The following is a 17,484-nucleotide window of genomic DNA, read 5'->3' on the forward strand; positions in this document are numbered from 1 at the left end:
GGTCATTCTGGTTACGGAGAGAAAATCTTGGGTTAAGGACAAAGATTCTCACTTCACACGAGGGATGGCCGTGAGGTTTTATTTCCCCTGTGGTCATCTAGGATAAATGCTCATTCCACATTTAGCTCAGAGGAGCCAGAAAGTTGTAAGCTTATCTGTCATCGTTTGTCGTCTGTTTTAGTTTGGATTCTAGATGGATTCTTCCTCTCAAAAGAAAACCAGTTTCTCAACAATTAGAGACAGTGACAAGAGAATGTTTAAAATGTTACCACACCTTAATGCTTTTGTAAGTCAGAAATGTTTGTGAGCTTGTTGTTCAGAGCACCATTCTCTGTTTAATATATATGCCTCACACTGTGCAGGACAGACAGCACGGAAGTCTCTCATTGAGGATATGGGAAGGTACTTGAGACACACTGGCTCCTCACCAGAACAACTGGCGTCTCTCCTCCGCAGATGGACACACAGGTGGGCTCACAGGTGGAGAAGGAAGAAGGGGAGCGCTCTGCCAGTTTTGTGTCCTGCTTGGTGTGCGTGTGTGTGTGTGCAACATCTGGACGACGGTCCAGTGACATGCCAGCTAAAGTGTTCATCGGTGAAGCTACACTGCACCCTTCAGGATATCTGTAGAACAGCATGAACAAGCAGACACTGAACGTTCCTATTACCCTTATGAACAAAAGGTAAATATGTAGTTTCTTTTTCACATTTGAATAAATACATCTGTACATTGTGGAATCAGTAAGTATGTGTCCCCCTGCATGTTGAACTAGGTGATAATATGAAGGATCAAGCAGCTATTGTTTTGGCATATAACCATCTTCACGTGTCTCTTTCACTCCTTCTCTCAGAAATCTCCCCGATCCTCCTAAAGCCTCTAAAGATCTTACATAAATTATTTGTTCACATGAAAAAGATGGGCAGAACCAAACAATATGATTGCAGAAGGCACACAGACAAATAATATTGATCCCAGCAACAGAGAGACAGCTAATCAATGAATGTATGTCCTCCCCGCACAGGCTGCAAGTCTAGATCAATTTTGAAGACAGATGAGACATTGGCAAATAAAGTAAAGCAGTTCTGACGCATATCCTGCTGCTGCTGCTGCTGCGAAATGGAATAAATTCCCCAAACACGTGAAAGATTGACTTTAGCTCTGAGGCATGGAGATGCCGGGCCACCTGAACCTCAGAAAGGACAAACACGTTTATTGCCGTAATTGTAATAAATATTGCTGCTACTGTCTCCTGCTGTAGTAAGTTTATCTTTATTCTTGATGCCTGGCCGTGCACTTTTATATCACTCGCTCTTTGGCCTCACATCATGAACCGCCAGATGATTTATTGATCGGAACACAGCCTCCAAATAACCCGCGCAATTGTTTCATCACCTTGTCATTATTGCCCCGTGATGAGCCAGGTATCAAAAAAGTTGTCTAAGTCCCTCAAGTGTGCCTCTTTCAATACCGAACTGATTGGCGCATTAGTTTTCATGTGCCGCAGACTCATAAGAGGTTATAGGTTGTAACTGGCTCCCTGATTGCATGGTCTGCTTACTGACCTATTTCACATCCATTTCTCTTTAAAACTTTTTTTATTTATTTTTGTTGTGTGCAAAAAGCAGAAGTTACAGTGATCTTGGAGGATTTCAAATCACTTGTCGGCTTGTAGCAAATGTACAGGTTTTATAAAACGAAGATTACTGAGTAATGCAAATTATTAGGCACTGCAAAAATGATCACAAGCAAAGTCAGACTTCGTTTCTTTTAACACGTTCATCTACAAAGCGAAATCAAATATGGACTTTGAAATGCATCGTAGCTTATGATAGCAAATAGCACATACCGGGTCAAAGGAGACAAAAAAACAAAAAAACAAATAAGTCCAAGATTCAACCTCTCCATCTTGTCATAAAGCAAGACAGCCTGGGACAGAAATAGCCTTAGAGATTGGCCTGGCCCAGATGCTAAGTGAGAACTGCTATAAATAGGTAGTGTTGTTGTGATGAATCTAAGTGAGAACTCACAAATGAAACCCTGAAGCTCAAGGCATGAGTCCACATGAGGCTGCGTAGTGGGTCAAAACCAGAAAACATAAATATTTTTCAAATGGTGAAACTGCACAATTATATCTCAGCCTTACTTACATACTATCTTCTTCATTTTACATGTCATTAGAATCCACCATCATACGTGGATGTAATTTAGATATTTATTAATATGTATGGAGTATCTTTTGGAGGTCAGAAAGATTTTAAAATGCTGCTAAAATTTGCACGACAAACAAGGATGACCCACGTTACTACTATTATTATTGGCTTCTCTATGCATACTGTAATTGAATGTACTTGCTGCTTCAACCCTAATTTGAGAGAAGATCTATATCACCTCTGGATGATTTTCTATGATGTACTCTGACGTAGAAAAGTGGGGGAAAATTCACACATTTGTAGTTAACATTAAATAAAAGCTTACCTTACTCCATATAGAGAAAACCAACCAAACCATCACATAACAATCAATATTAATTGCAAAAAAATTAAATAATGGCAAAACATGGCAGTACTTATCAACAAATGGCACTAAGGCATATCATCACAGTAAAACATTCACATTACCAAAACCCGAACTGACAAAAAAAAACAAAAAAACACTGTACCAGTTAATGTTAGCTATACACCGATCAGGCATAACATTATGACCACCTTACTAATACTGTTGTGACTCATCAGAGAATGGACATGGGCCTTCTGAGGGTGTCCTGTGAATGTTGTTAGTGGGGGCCTTTGGGTCCTATGGGTTGAGGGGAGGGGCCTCTGTGGATCATCCCACAGATACTTGATCAGTTTGGGATCGAGTGAATTTGGAGGCCAGGTCAACACCTTGTGCTGTTCTTCATGTTTTGTGAGTTGTTCCTAAAGCGTTTGTGTGTGTGTCTGTGTCAGGCTGCATCCTGCTGGGGATGGCTGCTGCCATCAAGGAGCGTCATTGCTATGGGGTGGGGGTGCCTGGTCTGGTCTAGGTGGATGCTACATGTCTAAGTAACATCCACAAGTTTCCCAGGACAACAGGACATCACAAGATGATCAAGGTTATTCACTTCTCCTATCAATGGTCATAATGTTGTGACTGATCAGTGTACATTTTTTTTCTCTAAAATTCAAAAGAACAAAAAAGCCACAAAAATGTTTGCTTTTTTGTGAATGTTTTTGGACGTGGTGGTCAATGTATGTATAAGACAGTTTTGTTGCATTCAGAGTCAGCAAAGCATTAAAAATAGTTACCAGACACTTCAAACACACCAGGGCCTGAGAAAGCAGTTACCTGAGCAAGAGCAGGGTGAGTTGACACAAAACGAGAGCACATGCAGTTTGTAATGATTAAGCCTTAAACATTCATCCTGACAAGTCAGGCATAAAAACCGACTTCCTGAACACGTGCCGAGCAGAAAAACAGCCATTAGTGACATAGGAAGGTGGGATATCCCAAGTTTTTATGCTGCCTACTATCTGCTTAATGGCAGTAATGACAAGCTTTCAGTTGTCCTCCCACAGTACCGTCTGTTTGGCTTAAGGTGACATTCGAAGTGCCGTAAGACTCAAAAATATAACAAATTCACGGCAGACACAGGAAACGATACCTTGGTTCACAGTTTGTATAGTATATTCCCTTTGTGTAAATATGCGACTTTAAAGAAAAGCAAAGTAACTTCTAAAAAGCCTGGTATGACCAGCAGCTATGATGACCATTGTTAGCTAATGTCACACAGATACTGCTGTGCAATCAACAATGACTCTTCTCTGCTGTTGTATTACCCTTAAGTAACCCATAATTGTCAGTCAGCACAAGTTATATAGTGTCTCACTTTAAAAGACACTCACCTATGTTTCAATAAAACTGTCAAAAGATACAGAATATGCAGCATTCATTAGCTGAAATGAAATGAAAACTGTAACAAACAATTAAGATGAGGTTTTGAGCGTTACTGGGTGATGAAATGTGTGAAGCGATGTGCTGTTAAAATTTTAATTCCCTTAAAATGTTCTGTATTTTCTTCCAGGACAGTTTTTCTTTGAATAAACCTTTTTGTGTAAGGTTTCTAGTGTCCAAAAAAGAATTATTGTGAAGTGTGTCACACAGGCAATTTGGAGCATAGGTAAGTCTGTCGGTTCATTCTCTCTACACCCAGACAAAGTAGGCGATTTCATCCAGATCCACAGGGTAGTCTGTGAGGTGCAGCGGCTCCTTGATATCAAATCTCTCCCCCTTGTAGCTTTTCCAGTGGCCAGCAGGGAGATAGATGTCGCGTTCTTGCTTTCCAGGCTCTAAAACTGGGGCTACCATGAGGTCATCCCCAATCAGGAACTGGGAGTCAATTTTATAGGCCGTCTCATCACCTGTGGCAATCCACCACAAGGGGCGTATGATTGGGTCCCCTGTGTCCAGCACCTCACCAGCCAGCTCCAGGACCCGTGGTGCCACAATACTTTCATGGAGGGCTGTGTATTTCCGAGCAATTTCAACCACCTCGTTGTCGTACTCCCATGGTGGAATAGAGAACTGCATGGAGGGCATGAAGGCTGACAGCTCCAACCACCGGATATAGAGTTCCCGATCAGGTAGCACGCGATTTCCATCTGTGCGGTTCAGATAGGCATTCCCTCCGATCATGTCTGGTAGAATGAACTGATAGCCCAGAATGCTGATGGTGAGCACTGTGGGAATAAGAGATTTGAGACCCAGTTCATATCCCCACACGGAGTCTCTGTCAATTGGTCTGAAGAAACAAGATATGTTCTGGGACTGGTAACCACTGCGCAGCTCGGCTCTATCATTGTAAGGAATAGCCATTTCCGTGTAACGTCTTGTGAAAAAACTTGGATCCCGAATGGGAGTCTTAGTACTAAATTTCCATGGTAAGTAGTTGGTTTCCCCTGCATCAAATTTAAAAGAGGACACCCCGTACCTGGAGCGCAGAGAACGTAGCTGGGAGGAAAACCAATCACGGGCTTCTGGGTTTGTGAAGTCCAAAATGCCACCGATGCCATTCCACCAACGCACCAAAGCCGGCAGCCGCCCCGTGGGCTCTCTTACGAACAGCCCCCTCTCTACACATGTATGGAAGTTATCTGACTCATAGTTCACAAAAGGATGAATCCAAAGAGACACCAGAAATCCATCTGATTTTAACTTTTGGAACATTTCCGAGGCATTGGGGAACTTTATTGGGTCAAACTCAAAATCCCCGTAGCGGCTGGTGTAGCGATCATCTAGCTCTAAGTGGCTGCAGTTGAAGTTATGTTTGCGGATGTTGGCAGCATACGCCAACAGTTTTTCTTGGTCAATGTCAGTTTTATGTAATGCCCAAGTCGACCAAATAGGATGGCGAAACATGACTTTGGCAGGCACTTTGTTTGGTTTGTTGAAGTATCTGCGGACCATGTACTTGTGCATGGAGGTCACGTCCAAGCCCACACAAACTCTGTAGCTAAGCTCAGCGTATGGTGCCTCTCCTGGGTTTGGCTTAAAGGGACTATCATTGTAACGCGCCTGGAAGTACATGGTCTTTTCCGTGTCATTCCACCCCAGGTGGAAGGGCACAGAATTATTGATCTTAATGGCAGTAGCGTTGGATGAAAGCCAGTAACTCTCCAAAATTCCACCAAATTCATTGCGGTTTGAGTAGATGTCACTAGTGACAAAGGGTTTGGGAGCCTGTTGACCAGAAAGAGAAATAGGCCAGTGCTGAATTGCTGACACTGCACCGCCATACCAGTGTGCAAACTTGTACGTCATGGCATGCTCAACAGGAATGTCAGGAACCAACTCCTCCCAACGCACACGGTAGCATTGCACAGTGTCCTTGGGTCGCACCGTCATAATGAAGAAGTTTAGTTTTCTGTCAGTGGTGCGTCCACAGCTCAGAATCTCCCCTTCTTTAGAGCAGGAATCCAAATCAAGGGTCCCAGACCTGCCAAGATTTGAAAATAATCACATTTCCATTCATGCTCTCAACTTCACAATCCTGTCACATGACAAAAATGTTCAAGAAATGTTTAAAACAAGCATTTGTACATTTTCTTTTTAATTTACCAATGCATGTAAAATCATTATGAAAATGAATTTATCAAATTTCAATGATGACCCAAAAATACCAACCTGAAATCCATTCTGAAAACAATAGACCCTCCTTGGTTGCGGATAATGTAGCCATCTTTATTCAGATCCAGCAGCTGGGTCTTAAGCAGCTCAGCCTTTCGTAGGGAGGCTATGTAATAACACCACGCAGTCACGGCTGCAATCACCAGCACCAGACCGATTACTCCAGCTCCAACCAAGGGTCGAGTGTCCTTGCTGTGTTTCTGCTTGGGGATGACATCTGTAATTGTGCCCCCTGCTCCCCCTGGCACTACTTGGTACATGACTTGTGCTGTTCAGTGGGAAAATCCAATGGTTGATGTTCCACAGATCATCAAGAGGTTTAGCAAGGAGCTTCTCTCGTCGGGACAGTGTCTCGGATGTCACGGCTGTTTTTCCTCGCCTGTCATGAGAATAGGATAACAAACTTTGAATAAGTAGTGTTGAGGTCTCCATACAATATTTGCGTATTGCACATTGATGCAGGATTTAGGAAAAATGTGAATAAAACATAACGATTATCTGAGCTTTTGTACAGAATAATCAGAATATATTATTCTAACAATCCAGGAAAGGCCTGTCTTTCTTGTTTCGCAGTCAGTTTGAAGACTGCATTGCTGAACAAAGTCATGCACAGCAGTGAAAGGTACTCCACTGTCAGGACATACACTCCAAAGATGTGTTTGTGATTTAACCAGTCAAATCCACTGCCAAGTACCCAGTAAAAGGTAAACTGGATGTTCCCAGCAGTAATTCTAACATATGAGTCCAAGTGAAAGAAGACTTATTTGTATGTAAGGAAGTAGAGAAGCAGAAAAAGGGGATTTTGGCCTTAAACCTCTGCCAATGCCAGGATGTTGAGGAAAGAATACTAAACGTTGAGCTCTGTCAAGCCTTACTAACTAAAACTAGAAGTAATCTGGGTCTTTCTATCCCAGTTTGACAACACATTTCTGTTGCACGCTCGCTCCACTGTACCTCCCAGGAAATGGGTAATTGACTGGTTGACGCTAGTTATTGTGGCTTTGACTAATGAGAAAAGATTAGATTAGAGCGCACAGCAGAGCGGGGAGAGTTCAGTCCTCTCCAGCTTTCCCCGTTTGCCGACCAGTCCTCATAGCAACTGACCCTTGTGCTCTGCCCCGGCAGTAAGGGTCGATTATAATAAATAAAAAAAAATAATAAATAAATGCTGGCTATTAATTAGAAGTCTAATTGACTAATTCTGTGTTCAACCACCCTTAGTATAGATTTCCCCCAACAACAGGAGTGATAACATAAGACCACCATTAATTAACAGTGAACTAACTGCTGGTTCCTTAGAGATCGACTCAGTCTGCTGAACTCTGGTAAAGAAGAAACTGACCAGGAAAGTAATAATATGACCTACACTATATTAAATCTATTTCTTTCTTTTTTTAAAAAAATCTTTTTATTTTAAATGGAAAAGAAGCAAAGACAGATTTTGCATTTTTAAATCATTAAAAATTATGCTGCAAATTATTGTTTGTCTTTAAAAAGCCAGAAAATTGTATATTTTCTGATCAACCAACAGTCAAAAACACAGTTATTTCATTTATTAAACAAATATATTCAAGTGCGTAGCCAATGTTTTCTTGCTAAAATTAAAAATTAACAGTTAACCATCTATTTTAGTTCTTTTTACAAAAAACACCAGAAAGAAAAGCCTAACAGTGAGGCAATAACTTACTGTACATTTAATATAGACCAAAAAAAAGTTATTATCCAAATATTTTTCTGCGCCTACTTCAACGGATTACTTGTTTCAGTTCGAATTATAACTCGTTCACACAAATCAAATTAAAGTTGCCTTAGTTTTTAGGGTCTTCTTTCTCACTGAAGGTCGATGGAAAGCAGAAAATTTCGAGAATGATTCACTTCTTTGTTTATGCCGTGATCATGGGAGGGCTTATCTGCCGTTTCAGCCGTTTCACTATCTGTCCTTGCGTTAAAAAAATAAACATAGAAGTGCTGATTCACTCAGGCAGATCAGATCTCTGAGAAAGTCTCACTATCTCCGTAAAAGAGTGTCTGTGCCTGCGTGCGTTTGTGTGCGCGTACGTGGCTTGTTGCAGAGTGCTGATCACAGTTATTTTTTTGGCTCTGACACTTGAATGCACTAGAAATAGCAACAGGGCACAAAGGCAAACACAATTCTAATAACTGTGATTAAAATAATGTATATTTTCAACCACGTCCCCAACGCATGCATGCTGCTGCGATGTATAGAAAACAGTTGTTGTTTTGCGCCTTGGTGGGTGGTGCGAGAAAGTTAACGAAGGAGAAGTAACGCTCACTGCATGTGCGGTTTAATGATCCCTTTTGCACATTTAGTTCTCTCTCTGATTTATAAAAAAACAACAACATTGTTTTCACCTACCGATCAGCAGCGCTGTTCCCTTAGCGGACCAAAGTACAACTTGTTTGCCACAGTTCACAGAAAAGGAGCGAGAGAGGAACCACAGCGTGTTGTTGCGTATCCGCCTTGTCCACGCCCACAAACGCAAGGGAAATGTAGTCCGGTGACAAAAGCATCAAGAACTTTGCAGAAATAGTTCACACGTCACATTGTATAGAGAGAGGTGAATGAGCTATGTGGAGCTGACATCTACCTGTGACATTTAAATGACTTCATATATAACTGTCCACCATAAAGTTGGAATAAAATATTTTGTACTCTTCTCCTGAAATCATTCTGACAATGTGATTTATTCTTGATAGATACTTTACTGATCAATCTCCTCCATACATATAACTGATTACGGAATAAAAAGAGGAATGTGTCTGAAAACAAAATGATTTCAAAATTAGTCTGTGAGTCAAGTTTAATTGCAGTGTTTCTCTTTTAATCTATCAAACGTGCAACCAATCATTCCTTTTATCACATGCGGCGAATGATCTCTCTAACAGTAGATTAAAATTTTAATGTCACAGACGGCACATTGGGGCCTCGTTCAGTTTGATCATCACAAGCCCTCTGTGGAAGGATCTTTGCTGCTGATTTAGTACTAAACTGTAAAAGTTTCTCAAGGCGATAACAGTGGTGAGGATCACATTATTCACTCTTTACACTTTGTCTCACTGGGTTAATTAGCAGAGAATTGAAGAATGCTTAACTATCCCACATTATGCCAGCTTCCTGCAGGTGCCCTCAAGCACCCCCTGCAGGTCTTGGGTCCCTGCTTTGGAAGCCAGTGCTCCTGCAGTCCTAATACAGGCATTCAGACACAAACTCCGGGTGTATGATGTAATGTCCAGCTTGGTAGGGCTTCACCACATGGAAGCAGCTGTAGCAGCCGCTGTTGAGAAACCACAGGAGCAAACATTAGACTTCAAGGAAAGAAGTTACCGATGGCACAGAAATTCACGAGACGTGGAAGTGAATATGAACCTGTAATCCAGAGTGCTGTTGGAACAACACCTCTGATGATGCGTCCGTGAAAAGTGGTGAGGAGGATTGCTAGTTTGAGGTCTTCTTTGAAGGTGAGCACCTGCATGTTGCCTGTCAAAAACAATTCTAATTATGTAAAATCATAATGATAGTCAGTCATAGCTCAGGGGTTACAAGTAGAGGTCAAAGGTCATGCTTACCTGATTTGCTGTGCTGAGAGTGGATGGACATTCCTCTGATAATCCATTCCCCTGCAAAGAGAATCACTCTGTATCTATGTGTATCATAGTTAGCTTTGGACCACAGCGTGAGCTGGTTAATAACTACCTCAGAGGGTTGTCCTGGAGCTGAGCAGGAGGCTCCTTCAGCTGTAGTTTCTGAAGTGTGTCAGCAGAGGGCAGAGCTTGTCGTGCCGACGAGTTGACAGGGGGCATGTGCTGAGGTTTGCCTGCATTCACTGTGTTTAGAGAGTTGTCAGGACAAGTTGCAACAGGACTATGAAATGACAAATGTCTGACAGGGGGGAAAAGAGGACGGCCAGTGTCCACGGGGGGCAAGGGAGGCGGCGGTGCGCGGGTGGACCTGTAGTTGGACTGAAGACTTCGGGGAAACAGAAAGTCCTGGGGAGGCAAGGAAAAAGCGCACACTTCCACTAGATTTCTCTTTAAATGGACTGTATATAGTAGCTCACAGGTAAAGATTGGACAGCAAATGTATTATACAGTAGTTTGTGTCTTTATTCTAATCAACTAGAACTTGTCTGAGACGATTCCTCCCATAATTCGTATTGCACACCAGAATAGTAAGGATTAAAAAATATAAACAAACAACATTATCTCGAATGGCTTTCTCTGTTTTATTATTGTAATACACACAAGAAAAAAAAAAGAAATGTGACAAACTGTTGTGCAACCTGCCAGATTTTGCATCTATTAATGTGTTAATGTCACCTCTTCCCTGCATTAGTGTTTTGTTTTGTTGGTTTTTTTTTTTCTTTACAGCAGGGTGATTACATGCCACTCTTAGCTCTGTTTAATCCTGGATGAATAAACAGGCATTGTGGAAGTAATGAATAATAGATGGCGTATAGCTTTCACCATGCACAGCAAAATGTAAACAACAAGCCGCCAATTAGCATAAGACATCTCAGTATGGCATAATGAAGATCAGTGGACACCAGTCGGTCCTGCCTGAACTTAACTCACCATATATTATATTTTGCACAATTATATGGAGTGAAGGAGTACCACTTCCATATTTGTAGCTTGATTAAAAAAAAAATAAAAAAAAACATTTTTGCACATCATATGTAATTCCTTGGTGCACAATTCTGTGGATCTTACCGGCCGGGGCTGGGGGTTGTTCCTGCGGTGGGCGGAGGTTGGTCGAAGTTGTGCTCGTTTCGCTCGGCCCGGGGAGCCAAACTGCTCCTTGTACATGGTGATGTAGAGCTGGGGAGCCATCTTCACTTACTGCCTTATTGTTTTTCCACTGCTCTCCTCCAGCCTGCCTGAAAGTCGTTCAGCATCCTTCTCCTCCCCTTTTACCTGTTAGCTCCACCCCTCCCTTCATATCAGTGTGTCTCCTGTCTTTTTTCTTTTTGTTTGTTTTTTATTATCCAGCATGTGTTGTGTTTATTGTTGCTGATTTGTGCATGCCACCCATTTCACTGATATATTTTATTCATTCTATTCTTAACGTATCACAACATGGGATTTCTCCTGCATGAGTAGCTATAAATCATGTAGGGATCCTTGTCCGCTGGCAAACGGATACAAATTTGTTTGACCATAAGATATTGTGATGAATCGACTCTGTATTTATATACTTGCTGAAGCAGAACAACCTTTTGTGCTACCTGAGCACTGGGTCACTAATCCTCCTAAGCTACAAGCCCCCTGCAGAGACACACATACCTGGGGTCACTGCCCATGACCTACTTCCCTCCCATAGGTGCTCACAAAGGAGCCAGGAGTGATCTCAAACACTGAGGCTCTGCTCCGGGCTGTTTAGCGGCCTTGTTGCTAAAACGGACTCATTCTTATCAGATGTGCAGAGCTGGAACTAACCAGCGAAGCAATGGGACTTCTAAGAATCTCCCACCGCCACCCACCATCACCTCTACTCACTGTCAGCATGCCACATAAGCATTAATAATTCACCAAGCGCTGTAGGGTGCCTTTGTGTCTCCAGCGCACTCACTGAGTTATCTGTGACAGGAACTGGCTGTTCATCCACTGCAGTGGTTGGCCTTCGTTTGACAGCCGTGTGAAGCCCAGTCAAATCCATGTCAGCCGATGCAGAGCAGAGGACGTGGGGAATCATAGTAATGATGTGGCAGGAATCTCCTTCACAGGTCCTCAAATCAGATCCAAGCTGTGGCTTGTGTACCCGGCTTTGACACAAAGCAAAACTCCTTCCTTTTTTTTTCCCTCTCTTGTTCACAAATAACAAACATTTCTTTTCACAGTGCAGTGACTTTATGTATATCCAAAGGTACAAATATCATGAGACTAATACACATTTCAAAGCAAACACGTACTTTATGGGAGATGCATATCGATCCTTGTGAGAAAATTCATGTTGCATTGCTTTTATGTTCCGCACACCCGATGTAGAAAAAAGGCCAACATGTGCAGACTTCAAAGCGCCTTGCAAATGGACTCAGTGTTCGTAGTCTTGCAGTAGTCTTGCAGTGTTTACTGGTGCTTGGATTTCACTGCTACTTTCAGTTTTGTATAGAGATAGCCAAAATTCTGTGAAAGAGAAAAAACAAGTCTGACATATCAACTTTTTCATTTATAAATGTGGAGGGGTGTTTGCAGTGTCTATGGAAATTATATAAGAGTGCACAAACAAACCTGGATTGCGTAGTAAACAATCCCTAAATAAGCAGCAATGCAGCCACCGAGGAAGAGGTCAAAGGCAGCAGGTTTGACTCTGAAAGAAAATGTGCATCAGTGTCCAAATGTCTTTTGATTTAATTTAACATGTGCACAATCATATGAAAACACAACTGTTTACCTGTACATCACTATCGGTTGGTTCATTTGATCAAAAAAGGTGATGTCAGGATCCCTGTTTGAAGAAATATAATTAATCACTCTTCCTTGTGGGAAGGCTTTGCACAGCATTGTTTGTTTTTTTCTAATTGAACTACTGGTGCATGTGGCACCTCTTGTCCTGTCTGAAGGTGTGCCTGTGGACTTGCTGCAGGTAACGTTTGAATTCGTGCTCCAGTGAGTTGACCAGCAGGATGTGACTGGGTTCTTTATCCAGCAGCTGGGCGGCCCGAGGGACCGACGTCAAAAAGGACATCAAGCTGGAGATGCGGCCATCTTGGAAGTCCTGCAGGAAGGATAGAGATGGGGGGTTTGAAAAGGAGGATGTCATCATATATTTATACTTTATATTATATATATGTTTATACTTTAAACCATTTATGCTCCAAACATGTTTTAATAAATAGTACTTGATTTTTTCTTAAGACACAAACACTGTGTAATGACTATAAATGAACACCAGAGGTCAGCATTTTTCTGTGGATGTTGGTAAAAATCTGCATAAACATACCAGTTGGCCCCTGAAAACCTGGACATCCTTTGGTGAACCCTTGTCAAAAATAACAGAGTTCACACATTATCATGTCATAAAAACAGATCAAATTATGGATGCACAGTTTCGGTCTCCATGAATTTACAGTATATCGTGCTTTCATTTACCTTGTCGGAGAGATTGTACATGTACCGGGCCAGAGCTTCGGCTACGGTGATGCCGTTACGCTTCAGCTTCCTGAGATCCACTTGGGACCTAAGAGGTAAATAAATAAACTTGCCGTTCAAGGAGAACAAACACTTAACATAGCCATAAACAAACTTGAGAACCCACACTGTGTCAAGTATAGAGCCACGCAGCTCGGATTTAGGATCTTCCAGATGAGACAGAGTGAAGCCCTGGATCCTGCGTAAGCTGTAGCGCTCATGCTCCCACGCCACTGTTGACTCCACAAGATTGATCTTCTTGTGAACCAGTCCCACCTTCACCCATGGAAATCTGGAAGAAACCACCTGGAGGACAAACAGAGAAACATAAGCACACAAGGCCTCTGAGACTGACCAGGCATGTTCATATTTGCATACATGTGGTAGCAGTAAAGCCGGTTACCTCCTCCAGCTGTTGAATGAAAGAGTGCATGGGAGTGTCAGGCTTAGGAGGCCGGGACACATGCATGTACAGTTCATCGCCGTTGGCCACCGTGTCCAAACACAGAACAAATGCCACATTGTCGTGGAGCAGGCTGGTCTCTGGAGGGATAATGTTTGGCTTAAACAAAAGTCATATTAGCACACACAGGACACATTCCACACGTTCAGCGGGCCGCATAGCTAAATAGCTCACCAGCATGGTCGAGATTCTCTTCAATCCACCTCTTTGTGCCAAAGAAGTTGTATTTTCCTCCTCCGGTCAAGGAGAACATCAAATGATATCTGAAATGCAGAGAAAACTCTTAGAGCAGTCAAAAATTTTAGCTTCTAGCTCCAGTTAGTTTCATTTTCACTAAGGTAATAACAAAAAAAAAATGTTTGTGTATTCGAATAATTATCTTGCACCGTTGACTTTTCATCCAAAGCCACCCTCACAGAACTTCAAGCTCACATCATTTATTTACAACTCTTCTGTAGGACGACATATAGATCAAGTCATATATGCTTTGGTCTGTTAAAATGATCTAAACTCACTGTGGCCTGGTGCTGGGGTTACTGTAAAGTTTCTGGAAGAGACGTGCCAGCTCCAGCAAGATGACGACTCCACTGCCATTAGAGTCTGCTCCATATGACAGCCACTGTGTTACAAACAAACATACCAGTGCATGAGCGCACAATTATAGTGTAAGTGCTGACATTTTAAGAGGGGAATGGATCAAACACCTTAACGGGTTGGAAGTTTGGAAACTTACACCTCTAAATGAGGCGTATGACTCACCGGGGCCAGCCCATAGGAGTCATAGTGGGCAGTGATGACGATGGTGGGTGCATCCTCTCCCACTCCAGCAAGCACTCCCTGAAATAAACATCACCACACTATCTCATATATGGCGCAACTGAGGAGCAATCACAACTGACATTGTTCAAGGTTTTCACTCTTCTACGCGGCTAGAGAAAGTTTTTAATCCTGCACTCACCTCCAGTGTGACTATAGCATTCTCAGTGATGGCCTTTATAGCGGCGTTGTTGCTCACTAAGATCTGAAAGGCTGTAGCTGTGACCATACTCCGGAGCACTGCCAACACCCAACAGAAAGCTCAGCATTATTTTCTGTCTGTGGTGATCTCTTCACTCGTTAAGTCTTTTCCTCATTCTATGTTCATATTTTTGGTCACAATCATCTGTCATTTTCACTGAAATTATACTTCAACCAGTCCATCCCACTCGCCACACTGTGCAGCCATAAATCACGCTGCACTGTGCCTCTTACCCCGGACGAATATGGATGAGGTCCGCGTGGCTGCAGCCTGCTTGACCTCCTCATACATGTAAAGCAGCTGTTCATCCTCGGGCGCCACGTACACTGGCATGAGGGTCTCCTTCTGGAGGCTCTCGCTCTCAGTCACCATAAAGGACTGAGAGAAAAACAAGTCATTGTCGGAACAACATTCACAAGGTGAATATAAGACTATGTTACTGATTAAAGCCCTTCTACCCTGGAGTTTCCGGCACTGGGACCCAGCCACATCTCTTAGAGGCTGCCTAGTACTGCTGTGACTAAAATGGGTGTAGTCGTTGTTGTAATTTCATTCTGTTGCATCTTATTTGGTAGAGTTCCAGATGAACATTTTTAGAGCAGTCAGTGACTCAGTCTTACAAGGCAGTAAATGAATTCACAGTTTTGATTTAGTGGAAGCAAAGATGTCAGTTTTTCAGATCTAACTCTAGCCTGGAAATAAAGATAATAGAGTGTCTTTTATTTACAGTGCTGTTACAGATTCAATTTTGTGGGATTGTGGTCTTCAGGTGGAAATTTCAAAAATTTGTCAAGGCTGCCTAATATCTTCCTTTCTCATTTCTATTTGTGATGTTCCAAACAGCACTTAGACATAATAGTCTCGGATAGAAGAGAGCTTGTCTTGGAGCCCAAAAATGGTAAGTGATTACCTGTACGGTGTCATGAGGCAGGCCAGAGATATTTTTGGGCAGCAGGATCAGGATGGCAGCAGCGTTTTGTCTCTGGGCCTGCAGGTATTTTTCCGTGGTGAAGTCAGACACCTTCATGATGACGCAGCGGCGGGTCAGCGATGGCTCTTCTGCTGAGCGCGCCTCGGCCACAACGATGGCTCCACGGCAACCTCATCAGAGCAGACAAGGAGAATTAAACAGAAATATGAACTTTTTGAAGGGAAAAAAAAAAGAAAAAAGGAAAACGGAACTGTTGTGCTGCAGCGTTTTATTTCAAACAGAAAACCTTTTTCAAACTGGTCACTTCTCACCGGCAAAGTGAACGGAAACTATCATCAGTCAAGACTGTTCACCTCCTCATGGAGTTTTAAAGATACACAGCAAAATACACTCACTTCTCAGTTCTCTAGTGAAAATGAGTGAATTCAACATTACAGTTCTGCACTGTCAAAATAATAGATATGGCAAGTGAGTGTATTCTGCTTTGAATAATTTGCATTTAACATGGATTTTACAAAGTTGTCCAGCTTTTCAATAAATAGAATCAGCTACCTTTACTTTATTGAAGAATATTGAACAGCAGGGTACCAGACCTCCTGACTGAGTCAAATTAGTCTCCTCTAATGTCTGACTTTGATGGTTCCTAATGTCCAAGTTGCATTTAGAGTCACCATAGGCTTTAGATTTGTTGTGGTGAGAGAAATGCATGTTCTGAACTCAGATATAAGGTGAAGGAGAAACTGCCCTCGTTCTACGGATTCATTTGAAATCTAGCATAAAAAGTCTGAATTTCACAGTTTCATATCCAATCAAGCCACAATAAACAACTGCAGAGGCAATTTGCTCATATTGAACTTAGTTCTGTAGGAGATTTTTCTTCTAATACCATCCTATCCTGAGACTGGCACCTTAAAAACACACGCTATCTGAGCTGGGACTTAATTTCCAGGTCTGTCACGGTACATTTTTCTGGTAAGGAGTCCCAAACTTACCATACTTCTGCTGCGCCAGGTTGTACTGTTGCATCCTATAGGCAGTGAACTCATAGGAGGACACGGCTGGAAGTGCAGAGCTGTGCAGACACTGTACACGCAGCAGCAGCAGCACAACGGTGGCAACGCTCAGCAACATGATGCCACGTCCGGTTGTCTCAGTCTTCAGTCTGGTGAAGGAAGGTTGAGGTTAGACTTCCTACAAGGCCAGTCCACCTTGCCTTTATTAAGGACCCTTACCAGAGCTGGTAAGTTGAGAATTGGTGGCTGAAGATGAGGTATTATTCTCTACTAGAGACTGCTGACGTGGTCAATCATAAGGACACTTCCACTCCTCACGATTATAGTTTTAGTCCATAAGTATGAAGTCAACTACGCACTTAAAGTATCATTTTCATGATGGAAATGTTCCTCACCTGTCCTCCTTCAGTTCTGTCTCATGGGCCTTCTTCCTACGTCTTCCTCGACTTCAGTGTGACTGCTTCCAACGTGGACACACACTACGGTGAACTCCTGGGATTCGAGGCGTCTAGGTAAGCCGCCATTCACCATCTGCTTCCAGGGGATCAGCTCAAGGCTAATCACAAAAACCCAACCCCCTACCCCTCACACTCACTACTTCTCTTATCTATCCATCCCTCGCCATCCTGGCTTTAATGTCATTCACTTCAGCAGGTAATCGCCCATCACCAGCAGCGACTCTGTGTGTGAGGCAGACAAACTGTTTCATCCAGTAGCTATTTGTTTCATCTCCTGCCGGGACAACAG

General features: G+C 42.6%; 2 protein-coding genes across 2 annotated transcripts; both read right to left on the minus strand.

Annotated features, from left to right (window-relative positions):
• Positions 1–524: 524 nt before the first annotated feature.
• myorg (myogenesis regulating glycosidase) lies at positions 525–8,906 on the minus strand. The gene is made up of 3 exons (XM_084542608.1): positions 8,541–8,906; positions 6,161–6,528; positions 525–5,972 (listed from the first exon to the last, which is right to left on the minus strand). Exons 2-3 carry the CDS (start codon positions 6,421–6,423, stop codon positions 4,181–4,183), a joined length of 2,055 nt encoding a protein of 684 aa, XP_084398734.1. The 5' UTR covers positions 6,424–6,528; positions 8,541–8,906; the 3' UTR covers positions 525–4,180.
• Positions 8,907–12,034: 3,128 nt separating this feature from the next.
• On the minus strand, positions 12,035–17,328 carry LOC311486349 (BOS complex subunit ncln). Its single transcript, XM_084542160.1, has 15 exons — positions 16,717–17,328; positions 15,704–15,894; positions 15,027–15,171; positions 14,734–14,831; positions 14,535–14,612; positions 14,291–14,394; positions 13,950–14,038; positions 13,716–13,855; positions 13,440–13,618; positions 13,274–13,361; positions 13,125–13,163; positions 12,727–12,899; positions 12,576–12,629; positions 12,413–12,491; positions 12,035–12,307 (listed from the first exon to the last, which is right to left on the minus strand). The coding sequence occupies exons 1-15, from the start codon at positions 16,853–16,855 to the stop codon at positions 12,251–12,253; spliced, it is 1,653 nt and encodes a 550-aa protein (XP_084398286.1). The 5' UTR covers positions 16,856–17,328; the 3' UTR covers positions 12,035–12,250.
• Between the last annotated feature and the right edge of the window lie 156 nt (positions 17,329–17,484).

The sequence above is a fragment of the Chelon labrosus genome, assembly GCF_963514085.1.
Source record: "Chelon labrosus genome assembly, chromosome: 4".
Lineage (NCBI taxonomy): Eukaryota > Metazoa > Chordata > Actinopteri > Mugiliformes > Mugilidae > Chelon > Chelon labrosus.